Raw genomic sequence first — 15,081 nt, forward strand, 5'->3', positions numbered from 1 at the left:
AAGGTGATTGACAGACAACAATTGATCAGTGTAACTTTGCTTTAGTCACAAAATAAAAGCTATTGCCTATATTAATAAAAGCAGACCCTAAACAAAATGCAAATAAAAGCCGAAGACTTTAGGAAGGAACATTTATAAACAATGTTTTCAGAATGCAAAGTACAATAGCCTACTGAACTTACTGTGAAATATGAGTGTCTGAAAATGCAGATCCGCATTCACTAATGCAGTCTCTTTCATTTCCACGCCAGTCCATGTGCTTTTGAAAAGGGTTCATATCTCTGCAAGGTACAGAAATAAAGGAGTGAAGGAAAAACAAACAAAAAAAAAAAAAACATTTACAATGACATTAGGTGACATTAGTATAATATTTAAATTGTAAACAAATGTAAAATATCACCTCTGTATAACATTTACTCATCACCTATAGCCAACATGAACTAATTGTTGTATTTGATCCATATTTAACAAATGTATAATTTGACCATTTGAAATGTATTTGAATATTTATTTCACTAATAATTATAACAATTAAATGAGCAAGTGGGTCTGTGTTATAAGCTCAACTTTACAGATATCTTAAAAAAAAAAAATTATATATATATAAATATATATATATATATATATATATATATATATATATATATATATATATATATATATATATATATATATATATATATGCATTGCATTTTGACTTGTTTATTCAAAGCCTAGACCAAAAGCCAAAGCCTAGTTATTAACCTGCAGCAGCATTTATATTTCAGAGGATCTAGTATATATTCTCAGATGTTGATATATGGCGTCTTCAGAAAGGTGTTAGCCACAAACAAATTAGTAGTTTTTAAATAGAAGTTGAGGCCTGTTTCCACACCTTCACTGCGTTCTTTCCGTAAAACAGTCTCTTATATGAACTGTAATGTGAGTTAGTGAACACTGGAGGTCAGTGTCTGCAGCATATACTGCGCATGACGAGGCGTTCAAGAGTTATTCCTATTTACCGCTGGATGGCGCTGGATCACATTCACGCAGATGTTTTTGCAGAGGATGGAAGATGTTGTGAAGGTAAATCTTCACATTCACGCAGATGTTTTTGCAGAGGATGGAAGATGTTGTGAAGGTAAATCTTCACATTCACGCAGATGTTTTTGCAGAGGATGGAAGATGTTGTGAAGGTAAATCTTCACATTCACGCAGATGTTTTTGCAGAGGATGGAAGATGTTGTGAAGGTAAATCTTCACATTCACGCAGATGATGAAACTCAGTTTTACAGTTAAAGTGAAAACTCAATTGCGCCACAGTACACCCTAATTTTGTTACAGTTTTAAGTGAACTTTTGTATATTTTGGCAAAGTTTCCTCGCATCTGTGTGTTGTTGATGCTAATGATTTGACTTTTCATCTATAGCAAAAAAAAAATCTGGGGCATAAGGTCCGCAGTGGGATGTTGTTGCTGGTGTTTTTATTTACTTTAATGATTATTATAATGAATGGAGTTATTATTTAATAATCCCATGAATAAGATATACATTTTAAATATATTTATTATTCATCATAATCTATAGGTCAGTTGAGTGAAATCATTCAATCTGATTTCATAGTTTATTGCTATTATGATAACACCTTAAATAAAAAATATAGGCCTTTGAATGATATAGTGTCATTCAGATATGTCTTTGACTGAGGTTCTGTTATTTGATATGTCCGTCATTATTCAATTATTCAAATATATATTCAAAATGCTTCTATTTACATAGAATCTTTTAATTTAGCATTTTACAGTAATTACAGAACAATTATAAATTATATCATATGTATTTCATATATTCTGCAAAAATCAGATGACATCTGTATACCAGTAGTGGAGTAAGATGGCCCATTTTCATGATTTTTAATTTTGTGCTAAAAAAAAACTATTCAGCAAATGCTTCCATTTATTTCCCCTGCTAATGTTGCATGATGCATCATGATCCTGTACATGCTAAACTCATCTCTAAATATGTTACAATTTAACTGTAAATGCACACTGTTTTTAAGGCAGACATATTCCCCCATCTTCCCCTGACAATAATAATATAAAAAGAAAAACCCTGATGAAGTTAAAATACAAATGCTGTTGCTGAGATGGTAAACCAAGTGTTAAGTAGCTATGAATGGAACATGTCAATCACAGATTGGATTCTGGTGCTGAAAGATGGTCATTGTGCTTGGGGCTTCAGTCTAAGACTTTGAAAGAAACCCCATGCACTGAAGACAATAACACCAACAAGGCATTCAAGAAGTTTTTTTTTTCTTTGAAGCCATCATGCAGTTTAGCTCTTTTTGCACCCTGCTTTGATATCTACAGGTTTTCGCTGAGACCGAGAGGTAAGAACTAAATCTTAAGTGTTATTTCCCATGTGTAGGTTGCATACAAATCAGAACGAAAAACATAAGAAAAACAATATGAATCAGCGGCATCTTACAACCCAGTTCTGCTCTTGGAGATCCAACTTGCAGCATCTCTATACTGTAGACGGTCACTCTATAATGCACAGGTGAGTCATATTTTTCTTGCTGCAATCCATCATTTTCAAGTGGGCGTATGGTCCAAACAAGTGCATAATAAAGCTCCTTTCTAGAGACAGCTACAGCGCAAGAGTGTTTTGTCTTATGATACAACAGAGCATGAATGTAGTGTCCTAGCATGTGTCTGTCAGCAATGGAACGGGGGTGTTCCCACACGTTGAGACCGCCCTCTGGATGAAGCGGAGCCATTTACCACAGCAATGTCAGCCCAGTTCACGGTAGGGGCAATGCACGTTGTACATACTCCTTGTGTAGATCCACCACAGGACAGAAAATAACGGTGCAAGGAGTACGCACGCGGAGCAATGGCACCGCCGACTGACGCGTCTTCAGTACATCTCCTAGGACCCGGGGGAAAACGCGTATGGGAAATTAAAGAAAAATAATATGTCTTTATGTTGCATTTCTAAATGCATCGTAACATTTTTTGCTTGTCGATCACGCCAACAAAACGTGATTGGATCCATCGGATCACGATTTTCTAGAACAATTTGGGTATCACAACGCACATAGCGGACTGGAGAATGTGTTTATGATTGCAAGCTCGTCGCAGTGGACCATTGTCACTGTATTTGACTGCTTCTCGATATCGGAATAGTCACATCTATCATTGATAGGAGCCAGCAGCATCAGTTCTGTAGTATTCGAGCATCCTTCCGCCAGTGTGCATCATCGTCATTCTCGCGACCTGCAGCTCCATCGCAAGTAGGAGGATCCGCAGAGGAGCTCTCAGGGCAACACTGCACACACATTCAAAGGATGCTTTAGGTGTAAAAAGAAATAACGATGGGGAAAGATCAGGAATTACTTCAAGCGGTGAAGACTGAGGACCTGATGACGGCGCAGAAGCTTCTGCAGAGGCCCAAACCTGGGAAAGCAAGTAGGTGTTGTGTAAATCACTGGCATTTTTGTATGTTGTCATGGCTGGTAATGGAAATTGAGATCGTGAGTAGTAGAATCACTTTCTGATGAGACCGAAAACACTTGCCCTAACCTTTAATTGTGGCTACAGATTTTTACCGGCTCGATGATTCATTCAAGCTATTGGTTTTCATAGGAGAAAGATACCGGGATGTTCCAGACAGTCACATCATAATATGGAGTACAACTGATTCTAATGACCATCGCGTCTGCATGAGTTCACGGTGTTCTTTAGTGCGCAAGCATCAGTGAATTTCATTTTTCCTCAAGTTTTCATATATTCCCATGCAGTGTCAGAAATGACCTTTTACTTTAAGGGCCAATATGTGCTTCCTAAAATGGAATTTCTGGGGCATTTGTATCTTTATGGAGGAATATTCTTTTTCTAACCATTTAAAACAAATAGATGTGTCTTATCGGTTGATGTCAAATACCTCAGTTTAATCAATTAATGAATTAAACATTCTCAACATTGAGAGTTTATTACCTCGTATCCTAAGAATTAAGTTAATGCTTTAAGTATTTCGGGGGTATTTTTGGTGGCATTTTTGCCCTTGAGTCTCTTATGATTCTCTTATGATTTCTGTTCCTGAAAATGTGCTCATATTCTGATGTATTCACCTTAATCGAGGATGAGTTACAGATGATAATCTATGCAATTTGTGAATGAAATATATATACAACGAACACTAGATTTGCTAGGCAGGTTCATGTCATCAGATGCAAAGCAATTGTGAGCATTCAGGCATATCCACATCTGGATTGATCTATGTACCACTCAGAGATAAACAATGCACCAATGAATATTAGATTTGCTTGGCAGCTTCAGGTCATCAGCTACAAAGCAAGTGTGAACGTTCAGCAGGCAAATGCACACCTGGTTTGGCTTTGAATGCCACAAACTATGAGGTGGCTGGACCTCAAAATGCCTCAACCACCACTGGGCTGTAACCACATTGAATATGATATTGAAGGGGACATGTCCCCCCAATTTTCTGATTAGTGGTGGTCAATCAATATGGGTTCTTTTTTTATTCAATGACTGATTCATAAAATATAACCTCTGTTCCTCCGTGGTCTGGAATATTTGGCTACGTCCTTCCAAAGGAGCATTGGTTTTCTTTGTCTTTCATGTATGTCTGCGCTGAGCATGTTTGGATTAGAATAACCCCGTGGCTCAAGGCAGAGAGCCAAAGCCATCGCATTGTTCATAGCACCAGGCTCGGAACTCATCTCATATCCCCCTCTGCCTGTTCTCCAGTGTGGCAGCAGCACACTCCTGCTCAGCCCAAACACCGCCCCCTGTAATGATGGGGCGAATGAGCATGATGTGCATCCACGTCACTGCACATGCACAATAGGAGAAAACGAAATGAACTGCCAGTGAGCTTCATCACTTGGCTTCTCACCACTGAAGCAACATGTAGATTTATGCTGTAAATGATGACATCTTTTTGGCATTAAATATGAACGGGGATCTTCTGTGGGATATGCATTGGTTGCCTGTCTATGATTTATCTGATGTACTATTGAAATGTGATGTGTTTGTTGTTTGGTTATTTTAGCTCATGGTCAATTATTGTGAACCATTTGAGTTTACCTTTATCATGAGTTTATTAATTTACATATTATGAAAGCCTTGGTTTTTTGTGGGCTAAATCAAGTTCTTGGAATATTTCTGTAGAGGCATTGTATGTTTATAATTCTATTTTCACGAGTTCACATGTTTATAAATAAATAAATTGCATTTTCACACTAAAAATTAACAAGCTTTTTCAACCAGAAAGAGTGAGAAGTTATTGTGAAGGTGTTGGTTTGGTTTATATAAAGCTCCACCTCTGTATTGGAAACACAAAGCCATCCAGAAGCCAATTAGTTCCAGTCAAAGCAACTGCAGTCTCCTGCTTTAGAGTGCTTGGATGCTGTCTGGGCTCTGTAACAAAGTTTTGTAACCTGATGTGAATTGCCGGAAATACAGTACCTGCATTTGTTTTTGCCAAAAAAATTATCACATGATTAAATCATACCTTATTTTTTTCACAAAACTGGTAATGGTTTCTTTGTACATGATGTTATAAGGTGGGTTCAGAGATGTTCAGAAAACATACCAGCTTCCCACATATCCTGGAATTTTGCAATGCAGTTTTCCAGTCATGGAAAAGACGTGGAAAATGAGAAAAATTACCTGTCCTGGAATGTCTTGGAAAATAATTAATTGTCCTGGAAATTTTTTGACGGTTTGATTGTGTCTCTGTTTTTGTTACATGTACAAGTATTCATATAGTGCATGTTTTCCTATTCCAACACTGCTTTACTATTAATTACAAAAACATTTTGATTTGAAAACTTTAGACAACGTCGATGGTCAGACTGCAGATGTTTTCATTAATTCATCGATCAGAGTCCGCTTATACCTCCATTATGACATGTAGGGCCCTATGATTTCTGCTACGTGAAAACACGGATGGGATCACTGGACCAGTCGTAAAAATTGCATTAGCTATATTCTTCATGGAATTAAACATATTTGGGATGAAAGTGAATGTTTAAATGCATTATTAATCAAAATAATACCTCACTATGTTCAAGTGTGATTATGAATCCACAAAAGGCTGCGATTCAATTAAATAAATATATTATCTGCATGTGCAGCGTGCTTCAACATGAATGTGTGATGGTGGCCGCTCGTATGCTGAAAGCACCTCATCATGATCATCAGGTGTGCTCTGGGTGTGTATGTGTGTATTAGATGACAGTAAGCAGAGCACTCTGAAGCATGCAGCACATACAGACTGTTTACTTATTTCAATGAAATCGTAGCTTTTTTGGTTTAATAATCACATTGGGTCATGTAGAAAACTGTTTATCCGGAGGTGAGAAACTACAGTCAAAAATACACAGAAATGGCCAAATAAAAGCTTGATTTAAATGGGTGAATGAAATAGGGAAAAAAGGACCATGTTTAATGCAATTAAATAGTATTTATAATGTAGTAAAGCAATATCTCACATCTGTGATGTTCTGTTGTGCAGGAATTCATTTGACAAAAATATATCCAGTGTTGTTTCAGATTGTGCTGTGAGGATTTCATAGAAAAGCACTTAATTTGTTAAAAAGAATGCAATGTTATGTTGAAGATATTTTCATTTGATTACAATTTTGAAAAATTAATTTGTTTAGACACCATTCTAATAATGAATTTAATTAAACTGCTGAATACAGAATTTTGAAAAAAAGAACTCTCCAATAATAAAAATTTTAATGACCTCTTGTGTTTTATTTGCTTAAATATTACAACCGTGTGCCACAAAAAATGTCCTGGAAAATTGTACCTGAAAAGGGGGGGAACCCTACTTATCCAAAAAAATCAAAAGAACCTGCTGCCCGATCTCATTATTGCACTTACTGCCATTCGAGAGCCCTGTAGCTAATCCAAGTAATCATTACTTTCAGGGCTTAGCGTGATGATTGAATTACATTGCAGATGGCTTTGAGTGAGTGAGCTGTAGAGAGAGAAAGGTGAAAAAGAGAATGTGGGAAAAGAGTGTTTGAAGGGAAAGGGAGAGAAGCAGAGATAAGATATAGCTGAAACACCCCATCTGGTTTGTTGCATTAGAGTAACTTTTACATCTCAATGAATGATTGGCCCCTTTTGGGGATTTTAGTTGCATGAAAAAATCTCTTCACTGAGCTTGGATCTAGTGCAAAGCCCTTGTGTTTCTCAATGAGGGTGAACCTGGTGATGACCTTTTTTTTGCCCTGTCCCAAACCTTTTCAGCAGGCCTCCATGGAGATTTCCACATTTTGGGACTGCCTGGCTAATGGTGTGGCCATCCAGGACAAGTTAAAATGGAATGCGGGTGGTTGACATGGCATGATCTATCAAATGTCTAGGGGTGCATGTTTTATTGGCCCTGTCCCAAATTCCTCCTTCGTCCACACTTTGGTGATATAATGCTGTATAGATTTTGGTGTGAAGTCTACACCAGTGCGGGTTTGGCAAAAGGCCACATTGAGGTTGCAAAGGGGCCACAAGGGGTGACCACCATTCTGAATGATAAAATGGCAAATGGACTTTATAGATGTGCATGGGCGAAGGCCACCAGACGTTTCGGCATTTATTGTTAAACACATTCTGCAACATAGGAATACTGGAGTTCAGTCAGCACTCAAAAATATATATATCAAAACGACCAGTAATATTTATATTAAGTTGTATTTGTTAACATGAATTAACCACATTAGATAACATAAACTAACAACAAACAATATTTTTTCAACACTTATTAATCTTGGTTAATGTTAATTTCAGCATATGCTAAATGTTAACATGAACGCATTATGAACTAACAATGTACAATTGTATTTTCATAAATTAACATTAACCAAGATTTGAAAATTAAACTTATTAAAAATGAATAAATAATGATCATTGCTAGATTATGATACCTAATTCATTCACTAATACCAAATGCTCATTTAGTAGGGATGGGCGTATCAATCTTAAAGTATCAATACTTCCGATACTGATGTTGTATCAAAAATATCGATGCTCACACAAAAACTTTTTTTTTTAAACTAGGGATATTATTATTTGGTTACCATGAACATGAACAATAGTCATAAACCTGTGCAGGATGGGAACTATTTCTTATTTCGCTCATCTTAAACTTCATGCTAAACGATTGCTGGGTAAACGTCAATAGCAGTGAATGGGAGTGAATGGGAGATCACAGCAAATCTTATTTTCATTTACCCATTTGCTCCAAGAGCAAAATAAAAAACCCACTATTACATTTGAATAACTTTCCAGAAGTGGAGAAATAAAGAGAGCGGTGGATTAAGACACACGATATGACAGTTTTTGGGTTTAATAAATAATAAAGAAATGTGTATAATTACCCGTTTAAAAAAGGTAAAACAGCTTATATTCAAAACATCAAGTGTCAGTCCTCAATAATATGTGCAAGTTGGGCAACAACAATAGTAGACCAAGATAATGTCAATGATCCAAGTCCATTGCCTTGTTTTTGCATAGGTCCCCTGGAGCGTTTACAACACAGGGGACCTGACCTACATAATCCTGAAGGTAGAGGGGAAGGCAGAATTCTTTAGTACATTAACTGTTGCTTATTTCTCCCCAGCGTGGTCTTGAACTACTCAGGCCTGTCCAAATGTACTTATCACTATAATTTTGATCAGAATCCCAGCACAGTACACTGTTTATGTTTCGTTAATGTAGCTTTAAGTGGATAAGTGCCATTTTGTAAGTTGCTAAACATAGTATTTGAAAACGAGACATAAAAATCAGTAAAAATCACTTATCAGGTGTAGTTCCCTGTGCCCTCGTGTATATCAGTGAGAGGTGTGAAGAGAAATAGTGGCTGAAGGCTGACAGCTGTTATGTAATCTCATACAATGGAATCGTGGGTATGGTGGTGGTGGGTGGACAGTGAAAGAGAGGCTGGAAAGTGGACTGTGTATTTTGTCATTTTTTCTATGCAGCAGTGCTGTGAAGCATCAACTGAAAACGTGCATTATATCTGTGTATGTAGAGAAAAAAAAACTGAGCTGAATTTCGTAATGTTGAGAAATGAAATGAACGTGAGGTATGTTGTGACTTTTAATGAACTGCAGCAGCACACATGGTTTATAATATCAGAATCAGATTGAGCTTTTTTGCCAAGTGTGCTCACATACACAAGGAATTGTGACAGGAGAAACAAGCAAGTGCACACAGAACATTACAGTGAGACACAGAATATAAAACAAGGTAAGAGTATAAATAGATATACAAATAATAGGATTTGTGCAAGTGGTAATAAATGTGTACACTTATTGAATTAAATACAGGTGAAACTCGAAAAATTAGAATATCGCGCAAAAGTTCATTAATTTCAGTAATTCAACTTAAAAGGTGAAACTAATATATAGACTCATTACAAGCAAAGTAAGATATTTCAAGCCTTTATTTGATATAATTTTGATGATTATGGCTTACAGCTTATGAAAACCCCAAATTCAGAATCTCAGAAAATTAGAATATTACATGAAATCAATAAAAAAAAAGGATTTTAAATACAGAAATGTCGGCCCTCTGAAAAGTATAATCATGCATATGTACTCAATACTTGGTTTGGGCCCCTTTTGCATTAATTACTGCCTCAATGCGGCGTGGCATGGATGCTATCAGCCTGTGGCACTGCTGAGGTGTTATGGAAGACCAAGATGCTTCAATAGCGGCCTTTAGCTCTTCTGCATTGTTTGGTCTCATGTTTCTCATCTTTCTCTTGGCAATGCCCCATAGATTCTCTATGGGGTTCAGGTCAAGCGAGTTTGCTGGCCAATCAAGCACAGTAATACCATGGACATTGAACCAGGTTTTGGTACTTTTGGCAGTGTGGGCAGGTGCCAAGTCCTGCTGGAAAATGAAGTCAGCATCACCATAAAGCTTCTCTGCTGAAGGAAGCATGAAGTGCTCTAAAATGTCCCGGTAGACGGCTGCGTTGACTCTGGACTTAATAAAGCACAGTGGACCAACACCAGCCGATGACATGGCTCCCCAAACCAACACAGACTGTGGAAACTTCACACTGGACTTCAAGCATCTTGGATTGTGTGCCTCTCCATTCTTCCTCCAGACTCTGGGACCTTGGTTTCCAAATGAGATGCAAAATTTGCTCTCATCAGAAAAGAGGACTTTGGACCACTGAGCAACAGACCAGTTCTTTTTTCTTTAGCCCAGGTAAGACGTTTGACATTTGAAGCCCATGTCCAGGACCCGTCTGTGTGTGGTGGCTCTTGATGCAGTAACTCCAGCCTCAGTCCACTCCTTGTGAAGCTCCCCACACATTTGAATGGCCTTTTCCTGACAATCCTCTCCAGGCTACGGTCATCCCTGCTGCTTGTGCACCTTTTTCTTCCACACTTTTCCCTTCCACTTAACTTTCTATTAATGTGCTTTGATACAGCACTTTGAGAACATCCAACTTCTTTTGCAATTACCTTTTGAGGCTTTCCCTCCTTGTGGAGGGTGTCAATGATGGTTTTCTGCACAACTGTCAGGTCAGCAGTCTTCCCCATGATTGTGAATTCAACTGAACCAGACTGAGAGACCATTTAAAGGCTCAGGAACCCTTTGCAGGTGTTTAGCTGATTAGAGTGTGACACTTTGAGCCTACAATACTGAACCTTTTCACAATATTCTAATTTTCTGAGATACTGAATTTGGGGTTTTCATAAGCTGTAAGCCATAATCATCAAAATTATATCAAATAAAGGCTTGAAATATCTTACATTGCTTGTAATGAGTCTATATAATATATTAGTTTCACCTTTTAAGTTGAATTACTGAAATTAATGAACTTTTGCACGATATTCTAATTTTTCGAGTTTCACCTGTATGTGAATTTACATATGTACATGAGATATGTACTTACATTATTGCACTATGAGGGAGTCCTGAGGCAGTTTAATTGTTCATGAGGAAAATGGCCTGAGGGTAAAACTGTTCTTGAGCCTTGATGTCCAGGCACTCAGTGCTCTGTAGCGCCGGCCAGAGGGCAACAGTCCAAAAACTTTTGTTTGCTAATAAGAAAACTGTGGAGTGGTTAAGTAAAAGTAGTTTTAATGACTTAAACCTAAGTGTATGTAAACTTCTGACTTCAAATGTAAATCAAAACAGAACACATACATGGTCTTATAATCTTATTAAAATAATTACATTAGTTATCTGAAAAGACATCAAAATATTTAATAACTTGTTTTGCAAATAAGAAACAGGAAGATTTTTAAAGCATAAGATTGTTGTGGTTATTTTCCATGAGTTTGCTCAAATATGCAGACCTGGCAGTTTTTAGTGCCTGTCTGTAGTTAGAGACACTATCATTCCATGCACCGCGAAAGACCTCTAATTTTGTATTCTTCCACTTATGCTCCATTTTCCGAGATGCTCTCTTGAGAGCATGAGTGTGATCATTGTACCATGGTGTGGGATCTTTCTCTTTAACGTTCTTTAATCAAAGGGTGCGACACTATCTTACTACTAAATAATACCACTGAAAAACGCTCCCACACATTCGTCTGTGTCATCTCTATCTTCTCTGTTTTCTTTGGTTCAAATTGTTGGATCGTCAAATTTCTTACGATTGTTCTCTTAAATTGACCTATTCCGCTCACTCTATCTCACTTTCCCAGAGAACCCCCCCCCCTTATGACTGATCTCATCAAGCCCTGCATGCAGGTCAAGGCTGTTTCCTGGCACTGCTCTACTGGTGCACTTTTGCATGCTTAGGGAGCAGTTCAAAGAGCCAGGCGGCCTTGTGTGTGTGTTAATGGTGCCCAGCAGGGCAGCAGCGAGTTGGCAGATGGTGCTAAGGTTTAGAGGTGCCACACTCAGAGAGTGTTCCTGGCACAGATTAGGCACCGAAAGTGATCAAATGTGGAGGCACATGATAGAGATATACTTTTTTTCTCATTAAGTGCTGTCTGCTCAAGAGCTTGTGATATATTTTTGTCTCGTTCAGATGTGCTATGAAATTGGAGTATCAAGGGCTCGCTCATCACACTGCACCTTCACCCTCACTGTGGAAGTAATACAAATGTATGCATACTGTTTAGAGCTGGGCGCATGGAACGAAGCTCCTCCACACAGAAGCATCCATCATGGACAGCTTTGGATAACAGATGCTGTGATGCTGTGTCTTGGGGATCCATTTGACACAACCATGCATTCCTTCTCATTCCCTGTCTGTCTGTCTGTCTGTCTGTCTGTCTGTCTGTCTGTCTCTCTCTCTAACCGATGCTTTTTATCACTGCTAAAATTATGTTCTTAATAATTTTTTTCTTAATCAGTAATTATTTTCTTAATTTTTGCATCTGTTCAAGTGTATTTACCTGTTCCTGTGGTGCGACTGATGGCGTGTTTTGTTGGCAGTGTGGGTGACCCAACATTTTTATTCCTATGATTGTTAGGTTTAGGGTTGGGGTTTGGGTTAGGGGGTAGAGTTAATGAAATATGTATTTCTCTTCACTGTATTACATCATTTACAGCAAAAAAAAAAAAAAATAATAAACTTGCTTTACAACTCACTGTGGGTATTTCATCCAGAAACTGTAGCTTACACATGCCCTTTTGTTCAAAAGCACATCACGCTTTGGCCACTGGCGGCAGTGCTTGTGAACCTCACTAAATTGTGTTAGATTTATGCTTAAAAATATAAAACATAACATAATTCAAAATATCTTATGCAATTTATCTTCTCAATTGAAAATGCTCCTATGCTGGATACCTAGTTTTGAATGCTGGTGTGCTGGTTGACTAGATTGAGATGCTGCTCTGCTTGTTGATCTGCTTCACTAGCGAATGTATTATGGTGAAGAGCAAGATTATGTTGGTCCACAGGCTAGACCAGTACTAGACCACCATAACAACTTAAACCAGCCTGGATCAGCATGGAATTCATGCTGGTGTTTTCTGCATGGAAGATGGTGTCACACTTTGGAAAATAGCAAGTTAGTGTTAGATTGAAACTCAAACATGTTCATGGAAAAAATGAAAGAACAAGGACCATCCATTTCACATGACCTTGCAAAGTTTGCCACAATGTAATATTGAGCTGAGTGTAAACAGTGCCCTGATTAACAATGTTTCAAAGCAAATAACTGGAATGTTATATCAGGTGCAGGAGCTCATTTATATTGTAGTGCATCCATTGACTGTGGTGGTGATAATCTCAATGTATTCATGTCTATTCATGCCTTAGGCTTTTCTCTGTGGAGATGACTTGCAAACTGGATTATTGTGGCAACTTGTTCTTCCAGTTTGGGCTGAAGAGAGTTACTCTCATTGTCAGTGCCCTTGTTTGGCTGGATAAGAGACCACACTGATAGCGCTGCATGAATATATGATTAGGCAAATGCTGCTTGCCCTGTCCCATCATCAGAATATCAGCATGTGCTATCTCAGAGCACAGCTCCAGCTGCTTACAGTGGTACAGTGCTGGCTTAAGTGGAAGCACCTCAGGAGCATCACAGTGTCTTGTGCTGCATGGAACACACTGTAGTGGATGGGAGCTTTGCTGTGGAGAGTCCACTGGATAATGGAAAATAGGGGAATACAAGTCTTTTTGCCACTCTTTTCAGCGCTACTCACGAATGTCCTTATGATCAGCTATTTCTATAGCACAGGATGATGTACATTCTCAAGAATACAGCTTGAGATGCCCAGGGAGGCCTTGGATAAGTTTTCACTGCAGAATGCTGATTTTAGTGCAGGGTAACCCCCTGTCCACCCCCACAGAATGCACCAACCCCCCATATTTGGTCCTAAAAACACATGTACAAAACCAATACTATTTTGGTAACATAATTTGTTGTTTTAAAGATGTAATTCATAGTTAAATATTTTAGTGTTTTTGTAATTAATATTAAACACCCTTAATAAAAACTGTGAATGTATATCTTCAACTACACAACTATTACTATGAGAGTAATTATATTTTTCTAAAGTAATCGCTCACACAAACATAAAAATTACATCATTATTCACTTACTCTGATGCCATCCCAGATGTGTATGACTGTCTTTCTTTAGCAGAACACAAATTAAGATTTTTAGAAAAATGTTGAAGCTCTGTAGGTTCTTACAGACATGACTGAAAGTAAAGACTTGCAGTTTAGTAAGTGAGTCAAATAACTGCTCTGATGGATTAATTGAGTTCATTCAGTCAAGTATTCATCAGACTGATTGAAAACCGATAACTTCATCAAGTTCTTTACTGTCATTGTACATGTGCAGCAGAATAATGTTTGCCCTCCACAGCATTAAATAAAATAAAGTAAATAAAATAAAATAGAGAAATAAAGATGAGAATAAAAAAGTATATAATAAGAAGTATATACGGTTTAAAATACAAGTATATGTGTAAACGTATAGCAATATATAAGTAATAAGCTTGGGTGGTGCTATAGGGGTGGACTACAGGGGCTTAAGCCCTGAATGTTTTAGGGGCTACCATTTGAGCATTTTGCCACTTCAACACTAAAGACAATGTATAAAACGGCCTTCAACACGAGCAATTTGCCATATAAAAATGGATCAAGAGGCACAAAATATGGGACGTCCTGACTCATACATGACTGTTGGCTTTGCAACCCTAGAATACAGACTAAATTTGGCACCTACACGCTGTCAGGCATAAACTTTTCAGTGTGCATATTTGCATGCATGCAAGAAGAGCGCTCATGGCTTTGTGTGTGAATGGTCAGAATACCTGTCATGAGAAATTAAAAACTGTGTTAACTTGGTCCATCCAGATGCAATTAGTATTAATCATTTTTTATATAATCCTGAAAAAAAAGAGTAATATACAGACTTTAAAATTTTTTTTCACATTAGCACCTATTTTGGCCTATTTATGGCCTTTAAATACATTTAAACAGCCTCTGAATTAACTTAAAAACACCTGACAAATTAATTTAAAGCTGTCACTTGTAAGCAGTGCATTGATCTATGGATAGCCGAAAAGGGTTTCACGTTTTAAAGTTCACATTAGTGTTAAAAGCATGCAACTTCTGATCTTTGGGCTGAGAC

The 15,081-nt window shown here is 37.6% G+C and overlaps 1 protein-coding gene across 3 annotated transcripts in view; it reads left to right on the plus strand.

Moving 5' to 3' along the window:
• Positions 1-2,825: 2,825 nt before the first annotated feature.
• LOC127647808 (caskin-1-like) overlaps positions 2,826-15,081 on the plus strand; it is a 140,034-nt gene continuing 127,778 nt past the window's right edge. For 2 of the 3 annotated variants that reach the window (XM_052132283.1, XM_052132284.1), the window contains exon 1: positions 2,828-3,448. In XM_052132283.1, the coding sequence (XP_051988243.1) occupies positions 3,355-3,448 (94 nt within the window). In that variant the 5' untranslated portion in view covers positions 2,828-3,354. Of the gene's footprint in view, positions 3,449-15,081 lie in introns of all 3 variants that reach the window. The other variant, XM_052132285.1, reaches the window with a different exon arrangement.

The sequence above is a fragment of the Xyrauchen texanus genome, chromosome 8 (genome assembly GCF_025860055.1).
Source record: "Xyrauchen texanus isolate HMW12.3.18 chromosome 8, RBS_HiC_50CHRs, whole genome shotgun sequence".
Classification (NCBI taxonomy): domain Eukaryota; kingdom Metazoa; phylum Chordata; class Actinopteri; order Cypriniformes; family Catostomidae; genus Xyrauchen; species Xyrauchen texanus.